Source organism: Galeopterus variegatus, unplaced genomic scaffold (assembly GCF_000696425.1).
Source record: "Galeopterus variegatus unplaced genomic scaffold, G_variegatus-3.0.2 Scaffold3269, whole genome shotgun sequence".
NCBI lineage: Eukaryota > Metazoa > Chordata > Mammalia > Dermoptera > Cynocephalidae > Galeopterus > Galeopterus variegatus.
In genome coordinates, this window is record NW_007729380.1 from 17048 (window position 1) to 40141 (window position 23094).

Sequence of the window (23094 nt, forward strand, 5' to 3'; positions counted from 1 at the left end):
CCCCGGATACCCTTCTACTTTCTGACTATGAATTTGATTACTTTAGGTACCTCATATGGGTGGAATCATGCAGTATTTGGCTGTTTGTGGCTGGCTTATTTCACTAAGCATCATGTCCTCCTTTCATGCAAGTTGTAGCACGTGTCAGAATTTCCTTCCTTTTTAAGGCCAAATTATATTCCAGTGTTTGTATATACCACATTTTGCTTATCTGTTCATCCGTCGGTACTTGTGTTGCTTTTACCTTTGGATTATTATGAAAATGTTGCAGTGAACATGGGTATACGAGTCTCTCTTTGAGTCCCTGGTCCCAGTTCTTTTGGGTCTATACCCAGAAGTGGGATTGCTGGATCATATGGTAATTCTATTTTTAATTTTTGAGGAGTCATCACACTGATTTCCATAGCAGCTCTGTCATTTTATATCCCACACAGTAGTGCGCAAGGGTTCCAGCTGACCGTTGACTTTCAACCGTCCATCTTGTCAATATATTTTACAAGAATTGTCTCTATTTGCCACAAGTTTTGATGGGCGGCAAGAGAGCCCATTTGAAAAATTTGATTCAAATACAAAGTTCTTTTCTGATATACTCAGGATCAAAAGATCTGAATAGCTTTCTTAAAAACTTCCCACCTGTGTGGTATCAACACCCAAAGCTTTAATATAAGAGTCTCTTGAACATTACTGATAGGATTTCATTACTTTAGTAACCAGCTTTGCTACATTAGCTAAGGGTCGCTCACTCGCATAAACTCTTTGTCATGATACTGAAGCATTCTCAGACAGTGCTTTTTTTCTTTTCAACTGTGTCATAGATATAAAAGAGACTTAGCAATATATGTATATATTTCCAATAATGTTCAATACTGGAAAATAAGCCCTTTCTTTGGGCTACATTTTAAATTACCCTTGGAAGGAGACTCAAAAGTATGTTAGTCTGCATCGTTGTTTCCCACCCCTACCTCAAGTATTTTTTATATACGTTAGATGCATGAGCTGAGTGCACATCTGTGTTAAGGAAAGAGACAAGGTGCAAATACATATGGCTCATCTTCTACAGTGTCATCAGAAGTCTTTGTTTGTCGGTAGTTAGGTTATTGGCACGGCCTCATTGAATCTCTGACAGCTTTCTACCAGTTTGCATGCTAGCCTTACATATTAACCTGCTAGCTGGGACATGAAAGTTCTGGTTCTTGCGTGTTATGATGTCACTCTGGGAGTGAGACTTGGGTCATCTGAACACTTGTACCTGGACTTGCTTTTTCTCACTTGCTGCAGGTGTGTTTACTCTGGTAGCTGCTGCAGTTAACTCAGGCAGCAGAAAAAGGCAGAGAGGTTGTGGTCCACAGAGCACGGTGGTAGCACAGTGCTTTTAAACCAGCTGGAGGACTGAATGGAGTGACCTTTTCACATCCTGAAAGAGTTAAAGCCTAACTTCCTAGGCAGAATCCATAATATTGCTCTAAAGCCTGTCCTCCCACCTGGATTGCAAGTGGGAATCTAAACACATAGAAGAATTACTGTTAGACGGTGAACTCTGGGAACTCTAGACATCAGAAAAAGTGAGCTGCAGACTCTTAAGTAAGCTGTATTCCACTACTCTTCAGCGGTATTTATTTGCCATGAGAGAGTTGCTAAAACTCAGTATTACAACAGAGCATTTGTGATTGGTACCCTTTTCTTCCATATTTCATCTGTGACTTCTCCCTAAAAGACCCTAGTATAATAGTAAGAGACTGCTAATAAAAATCAAAACAGCAAACATTTGTAAAGAGCAGGTCATTTCCTCCCTCCTCCCCCCCCCCACCCCCAGCAGCATGGCCCTGATCTGTTGGGTGGAGAGAGAATATTTGAAAGCCATGAAGCTTCTCATCCAGATGAGTTTCAGATAGTAAGGACAGCCCACAAGCCCCTGTTTGCAAATGTTTATCTACAGTTTGTGTTTCTTTTAACACTTGGCACTTTGGGACCTATGAGCTGAGGAAGGACGTGGCAGCTGCTATACAAAGCCTGGACACAGACCTGTTGCTTTGCCCCCCACAGATTTGTCACCCCTCTTCCCTTGGGTGATGGAGTCACAAAGGATTACTCAAAGCCCATCTCTTCTGAGCAGTGAGAAGCCCTGAAGTGGTTAACTTCCCCGGAACCCTCAAGCGAGAGGCATCCCTTCCTTGGGAAATTAACCCGGAATTGGGGTTTTCTTCCCACTTTTATTCTTCAGCCCAGGAAGTTACAGCAAGAGACATAGGTGGGGTTTTTGCTAAGTACCGATACAAGCTGGTAACATTCAGTAAAAACAAGTCAGATGACATTCCATTAGACAACTAAGTGATTTTACAGCAATTTCTCAGTATCTTTACATAACAATCAGTAACTAGCCTGGCCTTGAGCCAGCAACCTTGCTGTGTTACAATTCTTTATCTTCAACCAGAGACTTTATAGCCTGAGGAAAATTTCCTGTCCTTTGCAAGGTCAATATTTGAAACTGCAAGGCTTTGGGAAACCAGGCCCTGTGAAGTATGTTTGCTTTAAGAATCCTCTACACAGACCTAGGGAGTAGATCATACTTATCTGATTGTGTTTGGCTCAGGTGAAGTGTTATTTCTGTGGCAGTCCAAATCAGCCTTGAAGGTAAGAAGGACAATCCTTAAGCAGATCCTGTCATGAACTTCAAACCTGCAAAACTGCCATCCTGGGGCTTCTTGTTATCTGCTGCCCTTATAGGACCTTCCTCCTCATTTCCNCACATCCTGAAAGAGTTAAAGCCTAACTTCCTAGGCAGAATCCATAATATTGCTCTAAAGCCTGTCCTCCCACCTGGATTGCAAGTGGGAATCTAAACACATAGAAGAATTACTGTTAGACGGTGAACTCTGGGAACTCTAGACATCAGAAAAAGTGAGCTGCAGACTCTTAAGTAAGCTGTATTCCACTACTCTTCAGCGGTATTTATTTGCCATGAGAGAGTTGCTAAAACTCAGTATTACAACAGAGCATTTGTGATTGGTACCCTTTTCTTCCATATTTCATCTGTGACTTCCCCCTAAAAGACCCTAGTATAATAGTAAGAGACTGCTAATAAAAATCAAAACAGCAAACATTTGTAAAGAGCAGGTCATTTCCTCCCTCCTCCCCCACCCACCCCCAGCAGCATGGCCCTGATCTGTTGGGTGGAGAGAGAATATTTGAAAGCCATGAAGCTTCTCATCCAGATGAGTTTCAGATAGCAAGGACAGCCCACAAGCCCCTGTTTGCAAATGTTTATCTACAGTTTGTGTTTCTTTTAACACTTGGCACTTTGGGACCTATGGGCTGAGGAAGGACGTGGCAGCTGCTATACAAAGCCTGGACACAGACCTGTTGCTTTGCCCCCCACAGATTTGTCACCCCTCCTCCCTTGGGTGATGGAGTCACAAAGGATTACTCAAAGCCCATCTCTTCTGAGCAGTGAGAGCCCTGAAGTGGTTAACTTCCCCGGAACCCTCGAGCGAGAGGCATCCCTTCCTTGGGAAATTAACCCAGAATTGGGGTTTTCTTCCCACTTTTATTCTTCAGCCCAGGAAGTTACAGCAAGAGACATAGGTGGGGTTATAGTTTAACAATATAGGCTGGTAACTTTCAGTGAAACAAGTCAGATGACATTCCATTAGACAACTAAGTGATTTTACAGCAATTTCTCAGTATCTTTACATAAAAATCAGTAACTAGCCTGGCCTTGAGCCAGCAACCTTGCTGTGTTACAATTCTTTATCTTACACCAGAGACTTTATAGCCTGAGGAAAATTTCCTGTCCTTTGCAGGGTCAATATTTGAAACTGCAAGGCTTTGGGAAACCAGGCCCTGTGAAGTATGTTTGCTTTAAGAATACTCTACACAGACCTAGGGAGTAGATCATACTTATCTGATTGTGTTTGGCTCAGGTGAATTGTTATTTCTGTGACAGTCCAAATCAGCCTTGAAGGTAAGAAGGACAGTCCTTAAGCAGATCCTGTCATGAACTTCAAACCTGCAGAACTGCCATCCTGGGGCTTCTTGTTATCTGCTGCCCTTATAGGACCTTCCTCCTCATTTCCCTGAAGACACAGTGTGTCAGATCAGATCCTGCCCAAACTTACAGACAAGAAAATAGAGAACATTAATCCGTCAGTGAGACTGATTAATGAGTGATTGATTACATTAATGACTGTAATAACTCAGAACCAAATTAAAGCCCTCATTCTAACATCTTCATATGAGGATAAGGCTGCTTTTCTGTGATTCAGAGAGCTCCAGGAGAGAGACTGGGTCTCCTCCATTCTTGGTACTCATTCAGCTTTCCTGCTGGGCACACAACTAGTGTACTTAACCAGTACACTAGTCTACATATAATTGGTACTAAATAAATACTAGGGTACTTCAAAAAGCTCATGGAAAAATAGAATTAAGAGATAACACAAATCTTTCCATGAACTTTTTGAAGACTCTTCATATGTGCAGTCACTGATTCCACTTAAAAATCTAATGTGCAGCTCACCACCAGACCAAGTTACAGTAAACTCACCAACCAAAGACTTATCATAACTTTGCTGCTAAGGCTCTTGGGGGTATAAAGTGTATTTCAGGAATGCACAGTAAATTGCAGTGACAAGAAACAATAGAATCCCAGAGATGTACCTCATGCCAAATTATTTTCTCTCTGGCAGGCATGGACCCACGCTGGCATTCTCTTAAAACACAAATACAGTTTCCTGGTGGGCTGTGCCTCAATCTCAGACGTCATAGCTCAGGTGAGTACAGTCTGTGTGTCACCCAGAGCTACTCAGTAGCTGTCTGGTGTGTGTAACAGAGCTGGCCGGTGCTGTATTTTTCTTTCACTGTGTGGTGCATTCCTGCATCCCACCTAGTTTCAGCAGCAGCAAATGTGGGCTTCAATAAGTGTTTGCTAATGAATGAGAAAAGGAAAATCCCTATAGTAAAAAGTATGTATAGTCTTGCTAGAATACGGGTTATATGGATTTAAATTTGTTATATGAGGTTTTGACCTTTATTTTTAAAGAGTGTGCATACGAAATGACTATAAAGTCACACCTGGTACATTTTGGGGTGGTCATAGGGTCACTGTGCACTTGGCCTAACAATTTGCAGTCTGTCACTCAGTTCTAGAGAGAGCCCACATAGGAATTATTCTTAAATGTTGTTTCTTATGTTGTTGTGCTGCAGGGCTGCTGTTCCCACGTCATTTGCCCAAATAAAAAGAACTGGGAGGTGCGTTCAGTTATCTTTTTCAGGCTGTCAGAGAGGAAGGCCTGCGTTTCACTTTCTGCTGGGTCCAGTTCTCTGAGGTCTGGCAGCCAGCCCTGGCTTTCTGTTCTTGCCTTCTTCTCCTACCAGGGAGACCACATGAAAAGCTTCAGCAGAAAATTAGATTTAATTCCTACAATTTCTAAATTAGACTAAGTTTCTACTTCAGGGATTTGGGAGAATGATTTCTTCATAGAGGAGGAGGTTAGACTGATCACTAAACTCCCTTCCAAATTCTCAATTCCGTCCTACGAACTTTTCCATGCGTTTTCCCCCGTTGTACACCCTCGTCTTTCAGCCACCTTTTATCAGTAATCTACTCTCAAACTGTCAGTACCTCCCTAAAGACCAAGAATTAAATTTCCAAGTTAATTGCATTCACTTCATGGATCACTATTAAAAGTAATTTAAATTAATTCCTGCTAACACTGTGTGTGTGCTCACCTCAATACTAGCTACCAACATTCTTAGATTTATTTTGTTAATTTTCTTGTAGAGTTATTAGAGAATTTTGTCCCAGTCTTTCAGCATCCTCTGAGAGATGAACTAATCTGCCTTAATCACTTAATTTAAAATTAAGGAAGCACCTCTCATTTCAGACGTTGGCATCAGCAACTCAGCTAGCATTGGTAGATGTGTGTTTTTTTCAAAGGCAAAAAAAACCTCTTAACTTTGCCTAAAATAAAGACTCGTATAGTAAGCATCCAAAGGCAGAAAGGAAAAGCATACCTCTGGAAAATACTTTGCCAGTACACCTACAGCCAGTTTCCTTCTCAGTTTTAAATCTGAGCCTAGCTCTTGCCTGCTGATGGAANAAAAATCTAATGTGCAGCTCACCACCAGACCAAGTTACAGTAAACTCACCAACCAAAGACTTATCATAACTTTGCTGCTAAGGCTCTTGGGGGTATAAAGTGTATTTCAGGAATGCACAGTAAATTGCAGTGACAAGAAACAATAGAATCCCAGAGATGTACCTCATGCCAAATTATTTTCTCTCTGGCAGGCATGGACCCACGCTGGCATTCTCTTAAAACACAAATACAGTTTCCTGGTGGGCTGTGCCTCAATCTCAGACGTCATAGCTCAGGTGAGTACAGTCTGTGTGTCACCCAGAGCTACTCAGTAGCTGTCTGGTGTGTGTAACAGAGCTGGCCGGTGCTGTATTTTTCTTTCACTGTGTGGTGCATTCCTGCATCCCACCTAGTTTCAGCAGCAGCAAATGTGGGCTTCAATAAGTGTTTGCTAATGAATGAGAAAAGGAAAATCCCTATAGTAAAAAGTATGTATAGTCTTGCTAGAATACGGGTTATATGGATTTAAATTTGTTATATGAGGTTTTGACCTTTATTTTTAAAGAGTGTGCATACGAAATGACTATAAAGTCACACCTGGTACATTTTGGGGTGGTCATAGGGTCACTGTGCACTTGGCCTAACAATTTGCAGTCTGTCACTCAGTTCTAGAGAGAGCCCACATAGGAATTATTCTTAAATGTTGTTTCTTATGTTGTTGTGCTGCAGGGCTGCTGTTCCCACGTCATTTGCCCAAATAAAAAGAACTGGGAGGTGCGTTCAGTTATCTTTTTCAGGCTGTCAGAGAGGAAGGCCTGCGTTTCACTTTCTGCTGGGTCCAGTTCTCTGAGGTCTGGCAGCCAGCCCTGGCTTTCTGTTCTTGCCTTCTTCTCCTACCAGGGAGACCACATGAAAAGCTTCAGCAGAAAATTAGATTTAATTCCTACAATTTCTAAATTAGACTAAGTTTCTACTTCAGGGATTTGGGAGAATGATTTCTTCATAGAGGAGGAGGTTAGACTGATCACTAAACTCCCTTCCAAATTCTCAATTCCGTCCTACGAACTTTTCCATGCGTTTTCCCCCGTTGTACACCCTCGTCTTTCAGCCACCTTTTATCAGTAATCTACTCTCAAACTGTCAGTACCTCCCTAAAGACCAAGAATTAAATTTCCAAGTTAATTGCATTCACTTCATGGATCACTATTAAAAGTAATTTAAATTAATTCCTGCTAACACTGTGTGTGTGCTCACCTCAATACTAGCTACCAACATTCTTAGATTTATTTTGTTAATTTTCTTGTAGAGTTATTAGAGAATTTTGTCCCAGTCTTTCAGCATCCTCTGAGAGATGAACTAATCTGCCTTAATCACTTAATTTAAAATTAAGGAAGCACCTCTCATTTCAGACGTTGGCATCAGCAACTCAGCTAGCATTGGTAGATCTGTGTTTTTTTCAAAGGCAAAAAAACCCTCTTAACTTTGCCTATAATAAAGACTCATATAGTAAGCATCCAAAGGCAGAAAGGAAAAGCATACCTCTGGAAAATACTTTGCCAGTACAGTGTGTTTTTTTCAAAGGCAAAAAAAACCTCTTAACTTTGCCTAAAATAAAGACTCGTATAGTAAGCATCCAAAGGCAGAAAGGAAAAGCATACCTCTGGAAAATACTTTGCCAGTACACCTACAGCCAGTTTCCTTCTCAGTTTTAAATCTGAGCCTAGCTCTTGCCTGCTGATGGAAGGGTGGCAAGTTTGGAAGCAGATCTGGTTAGCAGGAGAGGGAAGTGGGGTTGAGATGCCGTCTGGCCTCAGGCTGTTCCTGGTGTAGTAGTTATTTTAAACCTTGTTTTTTGAGTTCCTACCATAATTTGGTTGAGGGAATAAATTCTATTTTTTTCTTAAGTCTTTTATCCGCACCCCCGCCCACCGAGAAAAAAGTGTGTGTTAGTTACCTAATTTGCTAATGAGTAAATAGATCTTAAGCAAAGTACTTTAAAATACCACCTTGACATAGATAACAAGTCATCACCAATGACAAAATGAAAATTGTTTATAATGCCTCAAATTTCAGTGGCAACTCTTTCCTTTTTAAAAAAATTTTACTCAGCTAACCAATTGCACACAATAGTACAGAAAAGCTCTTGGTTTGGTTCAAAGGTGCCATGCTTTACTGTGCCACCATTATTGTAATGGTCATATATTCCTATCAGTCATATTGCATAGGGGTTTATGCAAAATATTGCTGTTTTTTGTTTCATTTCATGGTCATCTGGGCTGTCTTGGCTTGCTCAATATCAAAGTGAGAATTTCCTTGAGGTTGTTTGCCCTTTCTGGGACCTCACATCCTGTGACCTATCTGCTGCCACCAGCCCTTGCCTTTTGAGGTCAGCTGCCATTCCGAGGAAGATCAGATGATAATCTCCCTTGTCTCCTGCCTTTTCATCTCAGCTTTCCAGCAAAATCCCAGTCCTGAAACAACTTATGTTATGTGTCTTCCTCCACTTGCCCCTGGCGGCAAATGACTCTGCAGAAAGTTACACAGCGGGACAGACTGATCAGACTGTAAATGTCCGATCTCATCACTAACCTCAGCTGACTGTGTAGGAACTATTTCAGAAGGTCTCCACCCACCTCACTTCCCAACCGACTACCTCACTTCCCACTTCATGGAGAAAATTGAGGCAACCAGATGCTTAGCTTCTGGCCACCACACCTACAAGCTTACCTCATTGTAGGAGAGGAGTCCGGGGCCACTTCTCCACCTGTACCTCAGGTTCGGTCCTGCTCTCTTGGGAAACTTACTCAGCAATCAGTTGTCAATGATCCCTTCCCTCTCCATGCAATCATTTCTTCATGCACATACACATGCTCAAACATCATTTTAACACAAAAACAACAAGCTTTCTCTGGATCACATGTCCCCTTTGGCCACAGTTCTCTCTCTCTCTATTACTTCGTAGCCAAACCTCTTGGAAGCGTGGTTTCCACTCAAGTGTGGTTTCCACTCCCTTCTCCACTTTCTCACTTGTCTCTCATTCTTTTACCTGTTCGAGTTTGGCTTCCACCCCCAACAGTTCACCCAGACAGTTCTTACTAATGACCTTGTACCATTAAACCTGGCAGGCAGTTTCCACAGCCCTTCTGTCCGTTGACTGCTCCCTCCTGGGTGAACCCACCTCCTTCATTGACTTAGAAACATTGGTGTTCCTCAAGGCCCTTCTCCCCGTTCTGCATACTGTTCCTAAAGAATCGAATTCGTGCCCTAGGTTTATACCATCTACAACATGATTGATGATCCCCAAATAAATATCCGTAGCCTTGTCTTCTCTGAGCTCTGGACCAGCCTATGCAAATGTCATGGTGACATTTCCACCCAGATCCTTCAAAGGCACCTTAAGCCTGAATTAATGATATGATCTTCTGTATCAAGCATTTCAGTTCTGAGTTACTCCATGACACTAGCATCTGGTCAGAAAGTGGGCAGCACCTTAAAAGAGTCTCCCTTCATCACCAAGCCTTTTAGATTTGAATCCTAAATGTTCCTTTAATCTGCCCTCTTCAGCCCATCTCTGTTGCCCTCACCCTGGTCCAAGGGGTCATCCTGTCCCACCTGCGCTACTAGAGAAACCTCCTGGTTCACCCTAACTCACCTCTGCCCATCTCCTCCAGCTTTTCTCCATCCTGCCCCACTGCAGCCACAGTGATCTCTTCCCAGTAAAATTCCAGTCACCTCCCTCCTGCTTAAAACCTGCTTAAAATATAGCTTCCTGGTATTCTTGATACAAAGCCAAAACCCTGATCATGGCCTGCAAGGTGCTGAAGACCCTCCCTCACCCTGCACTCTCCTCGTCCCCTCGCTCTCTGCACACCAACTGCAGGTCCTTCCTTCACTGTGGCTGAGTCCCCTCCCCAGAAGGTCTTTGCACACTGCTCCCTCTGCTGCCTCAGTCCTGGCCCGCCGCCCCATCAACTCTGCTGCTCCTACTCAGCTCAGACAGTGCTCTGCAGGGGCCACTCCCTCACCCGCGGCGCCAGCTCAGCCCCTCCCAGGACATCTTTCCTTGCAGCTGGGCATCGGATGCTCACTGGGATCATTGTTTGATGAATGCTGTGTCTCCTGCTCTAGACTGCCAGTTCCAGTAGAGCAGCATCTGGGACTCTCTTAGTTATCACTGATCCCCAGCACCAGGGATGGCATCACTCAGAAATGCAGGGGGAGGCTGACATCTTCACGTTGGCCCAGGGAGCTGCTGACCGAGAGTCCACGCTGCTCTCCCTCCCTTCCGCTCTTCAAGCCGTTTCCTTGTCATCCCACAGTCATTCCTCTTGTACTTGTGTCTCCTTTGTCCTTCTTGTCCAGATCCTCCTCCTTGGTCCTGCTGAGCCTTCCTGGACTTGGCAGAGGAGGGGCTGATGGTCACATACTCATTTTTTATACAACTAGTTTTCAGTCTCTGAACACTATCATCTTAGTTTCACACTGTTGGTTTTGTAGATGTTCAGTGGGAAGCTTGCTGAAGGTGCACTGACTCCAAAGCACGCATATAAGGATGTCCTACAGGTCTTTAACTAGTTAGATAAATCAATGAGCATCGTAGCCCTCTCACAGAACTCAGTCTTTGATTCCAGACACAGTGTGTCCTTAGCCAGGCTCCGCCAGGTGGTCTCATCTTTCAGGTCGTGCATTACACTTGGCCCACTCGGAAGCAGCAAGCATGGAGATAGTCACGGCTCCCTCATTCCCCTTGCTGAGTTCCGCAGAGTCCTCGGAGGGCGAGGGGGAGGGGGACAGCTGCCCCAACTGTGTCCACTCCCACTGCCTGTGCTCCATGCAGCCTGGTCATGTCCATGCAGCCAAGCCGTACCTCTGTCCTCTGAATTCCCCTGAGGACTCAGTGGCAAGGCCAGTCTCATGTACTGGGTTTCAGAATGACAGCCCAGCCTCCAGAGTCAGCGTGTGCTATCAGCAAACCACCTCTAGTTTCTAAAGCTTTTACTGAGTTCGGAAGGGTCTCTCTCCATTGTCCTGCTCTTCGATGCTCCCTGTGGCGATGACTGTCCTGATGTCATGAACCATGCTCATTCTCTAGCTCCATTTGCAACTTGCTATCATCACTGATTTCTTGATAATGCTATGATCAGGGTAATCCTGTGGGTAGGATCACTCAGTGGGATTATACTTTACAGGCCTGTTTTTCCATGGATATTTGGTCATGAAAGTTGATGTTGCTCAGGAATATGCCCCCTTCCCCCAGTCACCCTTCTTTTGCACTCAGTATGCTTCCAGGTCTTCTGAATGAGTCGGTCCCAAGAGGACTCTGGACGGGCTGAGGTGATTCTCTGATTTCTCCAGGATGGGGAGTTTAATACACTGTTAAATTTGCTTTAGAGACTGTGCCATTCAATAGAGATTGATACTGTTTTATGATTTCAATCTATGCTGACTCTGGTTATTTCAACCTATTCCACTTTTATAAGGTAATATTTTAAATTTTAAGTTAGGTTGTTTTATAACAATTACTGGTGGTCCTTTTTGCAGCATTTTCAGTGACTTTCACTCTACACATGTTAATGTCCATTTTCCTGTATACCGTCACTGATCACCACTGATTTTTCCTTTGGAAGGTAATTTAGGTCCTCAGGTGTGGGTTGCATGTGCATCCCAGTATCCAGCCTCAAGAGGGAAAAGCTCTACTACATTTAGGAAAGGGGAGCCAGGAGACCAAAGTTGCTAGATATTTTTAAAGCAATAACCTTAACCAGATGTGCAGTTGCCTTATAGGAATCTTAATGGTGAATATAACAAAATGATTGGTGTGTTCTTCCAGTGAACCCCAAACGTCTGCACTGAATTGTACAAGAGCAACATTGAATCAAGCCCAAGTCCCTGTGTACAAGTCAAGGTTTTCATTCAGAGATCTGTCGACTCTGTGCTTCTGTTGATCGGTTTTCTCTTCTCCCCCATGACTTTTTCCTGTTTCCCGTCTCTCAGGTTGTTTTTGTAGCCATTTTGCTTCACAGTCACCTGGAGTGCCGGGAGCCCCTGCTCATCCCCATCCTGTCCCTGTACATGGGCGCACTCGTGCGATGCACCACTCTGTGCCTGGGCTACTACAAGAACATTCACGACATCATCCCCGACAGAAGTGGACCGGAGCTGGGGGTATGTCATTTCCAACTCGACCACAGCCTGTCTGAGATTCAAGTAGAATAAAATTGTATTCCATCTCCACGTGAAATGAGAAATCAATGAAGTCAAATAATCAGATTGGCCATGGTGTTATAACCAAAGGCCAAGTGCCTCAGTAGTGTGTGCAGGGAACCAGAGTTGGAGAATTAATGAATTCCAGAGATCGAAGTCATCTTAGAGGTTACTATCCAGCCTCCTTATCACCATAGGAGGGAACTGAGGCTCAGCAAGTCATGTCAGGCCAAGGAGTAGGTACAACATCGATGGTTCCTCTTACTCTCTATTGTAAGTTATTCTATAGTCAACAAAGATTTTAGGACCAGTGAGTTCACATTTTATTATTTTTAATTTCATAGCAGGGATCCAAGCTTAGTTTATACTTTCTGCACTGGCCCCAATCACAATCTCTTATTTAGTTTCTCCTAGGAACCAAGCAGAGGAATAGGAACCATAGGGCAGCACAGAAATTTTTTTTTTTTCCTTTTTGTCTCTTTTTTTCGTGACCAGTAACGGGATCGCACCCCTCAGTGTCGCGCCCGCACCGCGCTCAGCCAGTGAGCGGACCGGTCTCTATATGGGATCCGAACCCTCGTCGGGAGCGCCGCCACGCTCCCAAGTGCCACACTCTACCGAGTGCACCACCAGGCCGGCCTAGAAAATTTTAAGATACAGTCTCTGTCCTCAGGTAGCTTTATGTCCCATATGTCAGATAAGACCAACACAGAAGCAACAGTCAGACATGAATCCAAGACAGTATATAAACTTCAGTGAGAATATAAAGCCACTCAAGTTGAGAGAAAGAACTTATTCATGTAGTGAAAGAAGCTGTATTAGTCCGTTTTTTGTTGCTTATAACAGAATACCTAACACTGGGTAATTTATAAAGAAATAAAATTTATTTCTTATAGTTTTAGAGGCTGAGAAGTCCATAGTCCAGAGATCATATCTGGTGAGGAGTTCTTCTGGGTGGGAACTCTCTGTAGGGTCCTGTGGCGACCAAGGTATTGTATGGGGAGAATTGTAAAAGCTCCCTCATGTGCTCCTTTTAAAGCCACCAGTCCACACCTAGGATAACTTATTACTCCATGAACAGATTAATCCATTCACAAGGACACAGTCCTCATGATTCAATCACCTCTCAAAGGCCCCACCTTTCAAATATCATAAATGGATTTCCCATCCTCATAAAATTGTTACAGTGGGGGTAAAGTTACCAACACCGAACTTTTGGGGGACACATTTGACCCACAGCAGGTGTCTTTTGAGGAGGTAGAGTTTGGCCTGTGCCTTGAAAGTTGAACAAGAAAGAAGTAAGATAGTACATAATCTAACACAAGTAACCAAAGCATTTAGTTCATCATAAGCATAAACAGTGTCTGATTTATATGTATGCTAATTTTTCATACCCTCAAGTATGACCTCATTGGTTTGTTTCCATCTAGCTATAAAGCAGATATGAATGATCATAGATACCTCTGAATAAATCACCACACTCCACCCTGATCTCTCCTTTGACCACATGTTACTTTCATCATGTCAGAACAGTAATTGTATTGACCGCTTAGCTCCATCTGAGGTCAAGCCATCAATGAAACACTATCTAGTTATTTCCATCACTAGGCCAATCACATCAAATTCGTCTTGATGGTAACAATCTGTCTCTTAATATTCAGCCACCAACAACGGGAAATAAATTAAAGCGTCTGAGATATAACTCTTGCACTCATGAAGAATCAAAACCACCAGTGCATAATAAAAGCCAGGCTTTAAAGATAACATATACTTCTGCTGCATAAATCTTAAGAAATCACTTTTTCTTTATCACTTTTATTTTGCTTATGCTTCTGAACAGTTTATATAACTTCTATGAGAGCTTTGAGAGTTAAGAACCTCTGTAGTAGATTTATACATTGCCAAAATAATTAGGCACATTTATATGAGCTGACTAATTCCAAAGTAAATTATAATAATTTTTTATTTCTAAGAGTTACCTCTTACTGACATGGCTGCTAGCCAGCCAATTTGGTGATATAAACAAAGGCTCATTTCAAACCTGTTTCTCAGACCATGTACAGTTGGGTTCCACCTTGGTTAGAGATTCCCTGCGTGGAAAGTAGTGATTGGGATCCATCAAGCTTCAGTGTGTGCTTTGTTTTCACAGTAGCTTGCCAACTGCATGAGTTAATTTCTAATAAGACTGTGCATTTTATTTTAGTTCATCTTGATTTGTCTACAGAGGCTTTTCCTTATATTACTTTTAAGTATAGTGAATTGACTCGTGATTGACATAAAAAGGAAAAGCTTTGATTCTGATTGTTTTTTCTCTTCTACTTCTGGCATTTAGTGAACTTGTATCTCTGTTTCTTAATGCAGGGAGATGCAACAATAAGAAAGATGCTGAGCTTCTGGTGGCCTTTGGCTCTAATTTTGGCCACACAGAGAATCAGTAGGCCTATTGTCAACCTCTTTGTTTCCCGGGACCTTGGTGGCAGTTCTGCAGCTACAGAGGTAGGCCACTTTTGGGGGATGTGGGCACTTGTAATCACCTTGTGGGGGAATGGGGGAAGGGATTAAAATTTATTTCCAGTTCATCTTAAGAACTCAAGTAATTCTGCAATACTGAATTATATGATGTGGTCACACTAGGAAGCATGATGATCTCATTCAGTGACTTATCATGTAATTTTATATTTTCATGATTATGGAAAAAACATTAAATTTATTTCCAGTTCATCTTAAGAACTCAAGTAATTCTGCAATACTGAATTATATGATGTAGTCACACTAGGAAGCATGATGATCTCATTCAGTGACTTATCATGTAATTTTATATTTTCATGATTATGGAAAAAACATTAAATTCATCCTTCTCATTTACTGTCTGAGAAACAGCACAGAAGGAAGCGTTAAAGACACAAAACTAGCTAGAAGCTGGGCTAGCGTTAGAATCCAGGTTTTCTGACTCTCACCCAGTTTCCATTTTTTAATGAGTCAGTGTGGCCGCTTGGCAGCAGCTGCAGGGGGTGCTTGAGCGTGCCGCGTGGTAGCAGAAGTGAGAACACCCAGAGGGTGCAGGGCCACTGCTCCCAGCCCACCCTCCCCTGCTCTTCCCGCTTTCCTGCACACACACCCGACCCGTCATGGCTGTACCTGCTCTTCGGCAACCTACCAACCTTTTTAATCACTCACAACACAGGAAATGTATCTGGAAACTGGCAGCTACTCCAAAGAAAGAGTCAACTCATTTTTTCCCTCTCTCGAGTTGGGTGTGAACAAATAGAATTACTTCCTTTGTTCACTGCCCTCTGGAGAAGTGATTCTGTCTCTGGAACTGCTGAATCCTTAAGGAAGGCTGGTGGCTGCTCGCTAGGGCCTCCTGTTTACACTCTGCTTTTGCAAAGGAGCAGCCTGGAGCCCTTGCGTGCACTGTCAGCGTATCTCCAGCTGGGATGTCCTGCCAGTTTCCATGTCCTGGGAAATGGCTCACATTGGCTTGGAAGGAGTAGCCCATAAATCAAAAGCAGAACGTTCTTTTGCCTCAGTTTGTTCCTGGATTTTGTTTTTTGAATCATGAATGTCACAGCAGTTCTTTTACTTGAACAGTTGAGTTTAAGTTGCTCAGTAAAAAGTATGGGACTATCCCGATCACCTGTGTGCTAGAATTTCATCTTCCCTTTAAATTTTGTTTTTTTTTAAAAAAAGGACAAATTGTACATGAGAGATATTTCATAGTTGCCCTCAATGGCATATAGGCCCAGCATGTGGGGTAGGGGCTGACATTTATTGATCATCTACTCATGTGTTAGGCATTTATGTACATTTTGTTGACTCTGCAACAGCCCTCTGAGAGGGGTGTTATCATTCTCACTGTGCTGCTGCAGGAACAGGAAGGGAGGCCCTGGGAGGTTGCGTGCTTTGCACAGCTGGTAAGTGATGAGGTGAAGGTTTGGATCCAGGTCCACCTAATTCCAGCTGTCTTTTTTGTTCCACCACACCACGCTCTACCATAATTTCTTTACACAGCTGGGGACTTACCTCATGTTCCTGGCACCCCTGGGCATTTCTGTCCTGCTAATTAAAATAGATGAAGCCTGTGCTCCTCCTTTACTGGGTAGAGAGTTGCACCCCGCCGGAATGTAGGTTTAGATGTTTTGTTTGCTTTCATTTTTCTTCCTTGCCATTCGTATGGGAAGAAACTCTCATTTTCATGGAAACACATTGATAGCTTCCTGTACAAAATATTTGTTAATCTTCTTAAATTAAAGAAGAAGAAGGGCCATACTGGCTGAAGATAGAAGTGAGTCAAGTTGGAAGGAGAGTAGCACAAAGCCTTTGACACGCATGTAACATGTGAGCCACCTGAAGGACAGAGCAGAGGCGTAGAGGGGACACCGAGCAAAGGCTCTCAGGACAGAGGGGAGGGCTCCCAGTTTCCTCTGGAAACTCGAGAATTGAGCTAAATGAGAAGGGTCGGTGTGGCTCAATGGAAAGAGCAAAGGTTCTGGAGTTTGGGGGATCCGGGTTGAAATCTTGGCTTCTTGAGCCAGTGATCTGAGCCTGTTTCTCGCTGGATTCGTGTCCTCCTGGTCTCCTGTTTACTCCACTGGCCCCAGGGACACAGCAGAGTGCCTGCCCCTTAGAACACGAGGCTCTCTCAGCCACTCCCCTCCCGGTCGTCCTGTGGCTGGCCAGTGCTGGTCACCCCGTGGGGAGGGATCTGTCGGTGGCAGCCACACCTGAGACCGCTTGCTCTGTCACAGAGTACAGGGCAGCTCCTGGGGGACTTTCTGCTGATGGTGCCCATGCTAACTCTGTCCTCCCGGTCGTCCTGTGGCTGGCCAGTGCTGGTCACCCCGTGGGGAGGGATCTGTCGGTGGTAGCCACACCTGAGACCGCTTGCTCTGTCACAGAGTACAGGGCAGCTCCTGGGGGACTTTCTGCTGATGGTGCCCATGCTAACTCTGCTGATTACCCCTGTTCTAGGCGGTGGCAATTTTGACAGCCACATACCCCGTGGGTCACATGCCATATGGCTGGTTGACGGAAATCCGCGCCGTCTATCCTGCTTTTGACAAGGTGAGGACCTATGCAGTGCGGTGTCTGGAACATGCTTTTTAAAACTACTATTTGACAGACAGGGATCTCTTCTGGGAACACTGGTGTTTCTCAGTCCCACCTCCCCTGAGAAGGTTAATGCAGTGTTGGGGGTGTTGAAGGTAACTGTGGAATATTTTCTTCAAAAAATAACGGAAAATTTAAGCTTACCTTGATGCTGATCCTATAATGCTTTACCTAATTGATATTCCTATTGTCACGTGGAGGTTATTCCTATTGAGAAACTATTGGTTTCTAAAAGGGAAAATAAACCTTAAAAAATTAATCTATTAGATTTTGTTTTGTGGATTGTTTAGTTAAACTAAGATGTTACCAACCTCATGCCGTGTGTTTAAGGGCAGACACTAGACTGTGCCTCAGCTCATGGGCATGCAGATCTCTTCCAGCTCATGCATGCACATGTTGTCCATACAGCAAGACCTGGATACAGTTTGGTTCTAATGCAGAAGACTTATTGCAGCTGAAAACCTCTGTTGACAGCAGCTCTGTCCTCCCCCAGCTACTATCCCAGCCGAGGAACATAACCCTCCGGACCTGTAACCCGAGGTCCAGTCAGGACTGTCACGCTGATCATTTGATAAATGCCTATTTCATTAAAGCTTCATTATTTGAACCTACAAGCTTTTACTCTAAAATAAACAGCTAGCAGAACATGCCCCCCAAATAGTACACAATGTTTTAAAATAAAAACTAGGAAAGAAGCAAACAGCCTGCCACTGGTACCACTAATAGCTCCTGTTTTGCCTTGAATTTCTATAGAACTAGCTCAGAGCCATTGCTGATACCATTTCATCTTATCCCCCCAAGAGCCCTATGAAGTGAAGACACCTCTCGGCCAGGGGCCCCAGCAGATCAGCTTGGGCAGTTAGGCAGTTGGGGCTCTGACTCTGGCTAACGTGGGGCTGCCTCCTCCCTCCCTCCCCTACCCTGCCTCCTGGTGGGCACAGGAAGCCCTGGGAAGCCACACAAGCAAGGCCAGGCCACAGGCTGCAAGCCTTCTGCTTTTCTTCACATGGCCACCAGCTTCTGAAATGCCCCTTTAAACTGTTCATGGGCTCCGGGGAAGGGGCACGACCTGAGGAGTGGGGTCCCAGGAGAGATTTCTGACCACCCCCCACCCCCACCTTGCACTCTGACTAGAGGGCAGCCTCCCAAGCATCTCTGACAGGGGTGAGGTAGAGATGTAAGATCAAGTCTGGAGAGATGTCACCACTTCCATCCACCTCCTCCTCTGCTCCTGCAGCCCCTGGGTAGAATTTCCACTGTCCCTCCCTCTCACAGCATTCTTACCCACTGCCCAGCCCCCATGCTACTCTTCTGTGTCACTGTCACCTCCCTCTTTGATTCCCATACCCATGCTCACCTCAAACACGCTGTGTATCCCAATGAGTCATCTAGTGTGAGATAAGCTAGTGATCCCGCCCATGGCCCTACTGGGCGTGGAACCTCCTCAGCAGACTGTAGGTTAGGACCCACCACCCATCGCAAACATTCAGTTGCAACCTCAGGATGCAGAGCCTCCTAGAAAATGCTTTCGATTCCTGCCTTTGAGAGTGGACTTCAGAAGGCGTGAGTCACTTGCAGGAGAGAGCTGGCACTCTGTGCTTGAGTGGGTTTTAATCAGTTTATAGATACAAATCATTGTTTTCCTTTCAGGTGTGTATATAGGTAAATCCTAGAAAACCAAAATGGATATAAGTCTTCTTGCTAAATTCCAGTTCTAGCTTCTGGAGAATAAGATTATATAATGAAACTGGATGAGAAGGGCACGTACTAAAGTGTTACAACCTCCTGGCTGCAAAAGTCTCATCTGAAATTGGTTTGGGCCACCTTAAAATAACAAAACTTAACAATACAACACTGTATGGTTTTGGTAGGAGCATCCAAGAAAAACATTGTTTTATTTATGATCACGGAGGTTACTGGCTATGAAAAAATTCCTTTAACAAGCATACCTCTAGCCAGAAACTCGAGTTACTCAGAATCCATTTAAAACCTTACCCATTGTTCCCAAGCATTCCAGTGAGCTAAACCAAGCCGTTTCTGTGAATGCCATCTATTCACCGAGATCTCAGACCTCTTTGTGCGGACTTCCAGAATCTGCTGCATTGACAGTTGAAATCCTTAGTCTCTTGTGAGTTCCAGAATAAGGGATTTAAAATTTCTCACATACCTTCTGGTAGTTCTAGCCAAATATGAACTGAGAGAGGTTTCCACTCGTGCAAATTCTAATGTTCAGTGATCATCTGGGAAAGAGTATGCTTCTGAGCAGATTAGGCAAACAGAATGAAAGACCAGTGCTAGTCTAATGATACATTCTAGTTTATTTCAACTATATTTGCAGAAATAGTTGCTGTTTTACAAAGCAAAGTGCCCCTGAAGTAGCTGTAGTATGTTGCCATCATCAGGGGAGGTGTGTGTGTGTTTTGGTGAGGCTGCCTAATTCTTTCCAACCCTGCCTCCTTCTTGGTGGACCCTTCAGGGCACCACTCCTAGGGACCCCTGGAGAGAACAGAGGAGATTTCCAATGCACCGTGCTTTGTACATTGCTGGGGCAACCACCTGTTACACCAAAAAGCAGATAGGTTTTCAAGACTAGAATTAAGGAAATGTGCAATCACTGAGAGGTTTGTGCTGCTGGCCTCCACAAGGGGAAGAGATTGAAGAGATGACTTTAGCCTCTGCAGTAAGGGAAAATCAAAAGCTTTTTCCAAGTGGCTCCTATAACAGCTGTGCGTGTGCGTGTTTCATGAGGCTGATACAGAGCCAGGTGTTCAGGGTTTGTTCTTGTTAGTCAGCTCTGAGACTAATTGGCTCCATAATGAAGCAGGGGTTATTTTTCTCTGCTGATCTTCATGGTTGCGGGGCCAGGCACTCGTTTTGATGGAGTGAGAAGCATGCTTAGGGGAGCTGGGAGAGCCTCAGCAAGCCTCAGATGAGTGATGTGCAAGAGAACATCTGAGCTACCTGCAGTGTTTGCATAAAATTCAACGTAGCACATGCTCTTTGAGCACCTCTTCTACTCAAGAAAGATGGTGCCAAGTGCTTCAGTGCTAGAGATGGGTGAGATGCCCCCAGCTTTATCTCAGGGCAGCTCTGGGAGTTTGAACATGTGACAGGACACGTACCTGCCCTAAGAGAGCTCCAGGGTTATCGGGCAGTACAGGAAGTGAGGCTGGAGTTAGCTTGGAGGTCAGCAGTCTCCGAGAGGCTTTAGGGAGCAGATAGGCGTGACGACGGGGGGCCTGGGAGAAAATCAGAAGATCCAACAGGAGAAGAAGGAACAAAAGCACAAGTCATGTTAGGAAAGAGGCGAAGCGTCATTAAGACACAGGTGGAGGAGTCATGGCGGGAACGCGCATCAGACAGAGCAGGGCCTTTTGAATACCCAGTGGAATTTGTAGTCCATTTGGTAGGAAAAGAAGGAGCCCTGGGGGTCACTGAGCAAGGCTGTGGCATTTAGAGAGATGCCCGTGGTGTCTGAGCACAGGGTCTGCTGGGGCCGAGGCCCTGCACTAGGGGAGGTGGGCAGCCAAGCACCAAGGGGATTCAGTGCAGAATTCTCCCTGGTGAATGTTCAGGTACAGGAACCTGACAGTTGTCTCAGAGAGACGTAACATGACAGCCACCTTCCAAGCTGTCACTCAAAATATGTACTACATGGGGGCCGGCCCGGTGGCGCACTGGATAGTGCGCCGCTTGGGAAGCGCGGTGGCGCTCCCGTCCGAGGGTTCGGATCCCACATACAGACCGGCTCCCGCTCACTGGCTGAGCGAGGCGCGGGAGCAACGCCGAGGCTTGCGATCCCGTTGCCGGTCCCCGGTCCGGTACGGGGGCAACACTGAGGGTTGCGATCCGTTGCCGGACACGGAAAAAAGACAAAAAGACAAAAAAAAAAAATATGTACTACATGCACATCAAATGAATCAAAAACAAGACGCTCTTTGAGATCCCCGGGGGTTCAGCCAGGATTAAGCCAGAGCCCAGTCACCACTGCCATTTCTTTCCCCAGAATAACCCCAGCAATAAACTGGCGAGCACAAGCAACACAGTCACCGCGGCCCACATCAAGAAGTTCACGTTCGTCTGCATGGCCTTGTCACTGACGGTAAGGAAAGACTCTCTCTCTCTGTGTTTGTAAAGGAGGAAATTGCCATTTTAAGGGAAGAAATCTTGTATTCCCTAATGTGATGTTATGCTAGATTAATTAACAACTTCTTCAAAACGTTTTCTTCCCAAAATGTGAACGACTGTTATTCAAAGAGGCCGTTGAATCTAGGAATAAAGGGTCCCCTTCTGGGGTTTCTCGGGACTTCCCTAAATGCTGAAGAAAGGCAGACCCTGCCTTTAATTTGACTAAAACTCTTGTCTTGCTGAATAATTTCCAGCCCATTTTTTAAACTTCCAAAGTCAACTTTATAACCATCCCTGTCCCTTTTCCAAATGTAATGGTGTTATTTCTGTTCCCTGGTAAAAGTTAGTTTCCAATTACGTTTGTGCTGTCGTCACCTGCCTGTTTGTTCGCCACTCGGCACATCGTATGAAGCCCCTGCTGGGTCCCGGGCCCTGCCTGTCTGCCGAGGGGACAAGCGCGGTGGCACCATGCCACAGGCAGGGTCTGCCCGCTCTCGGTGCACAGCCTTCAGCAAACGACACGCATCCCTTATCAGACTCCCGTGGGTGACTCAGATTTGTAAGATAAGGTTCAAAAAACATAGAGAAAATGTGTATGTGCTTCACAATCTGAAGCACACAGTATATGATTTAAGGTTTTTATAACATCTGTCAAAAAACATTTAAAACAACCTGACATTGTGACGCATCCCTTATCAGACTCCCGTGGGTGACTCAGATTTGTAAGATAAGGTTCAAAAAACATGGAGAAAATGTGTATGTGCTTCACAATCTGAAGCACACAGTATATGTATTTAAGGTTTTTATAACATCTGTCAAAAAACATTTAAAACAACCTGACATTGTGAACGGTGCTCTCTGGGTTGTAAAGATGGAGATGAGAAGAGGATAAAAGAGCCGTGGGTGTTCTGAACTCAGTTTTCCTTGTTTGTTATTATGGCTGCACATTTCTTTTTAAATCCTATAGAATATTTCCATTTACATACACAACCTAAGTATGTCACAGAAATGCTTGGGCATGCACAGCTGTCATCAGTAACTAACAAGGAGTACCTGAGGCCACACAAGGAGTTGGGTCATGCTGGTAACAGGAACACAGGAACTGTCACCTTCGTGACCATCATCACAAGAACCATTGAGCTGGACGAGCCCTGTTAGTGGTCCTTAAAAATCAAGCCCTTCACATGTTTCGAACCTTTAATGGACATATTTTTAAAGCTCACAGCTTAATATTTGATCTATTGATCCAACCCCTGAACCAGACGGTAACAACACAAAGCAAATGGCCTGATACCACTGAGTTATGACCTTGTGTCCTCAGTCGCCCCCATCACCCACGACACAGCTCCTCCTGCCAGCCTGTCCCTCATAAAACTTGGGGGGTGTTGGAAATATCCCCGTGTCACCTCACTGAGCAGGAATTTCTGATAGCGTATGCCTGTTTGCGTGGGGACCCGTTACCCCAGACGACCCTGCTCCCCTGTTGGCATTCTCTCTACAGTGTGCAAGTTTTTCCACAGTTCCCTAAAATGTGAGCAAAACACTGAACAACCTTGAAACTATTTAAAAGAGCAATGTT

General features: G+C 44.5%; 1 protein-coding gene across 1 annotated transcript in view; it reads left to right on the forward strand.

Moving 5' to 3' along the window:
* ANKH (ANKH inorganic pyrophosphate transport regulator) overlaps positions 1-23094 on the forward strand; it is a gene marked incomplete at its 5' end in the record, with an annotated part of 57709 nt that overhangs the window by 10777 nt on the left and 23838 nt on the right. The window contains 5 exons of the mRNA XM_008584466.1: positions 4683-4766; positions 12069-12239; positions 14640-14774; positions 17250-17342; positions 21394-21489. Of these exons, the coding sequence (XP_008582688.1) occupies positions 4683-4766; positions 12069-12239; positions 14640-14774; positions 17250-17342; positions 21394-21489 (579 nt within the window). The remainder of the gene's footprint in view (positions 1-4682; positions 4767-12068; positions 12240-14639; positions 14775-17249; positions 17343-21393; positions 21490-23094) is intronic.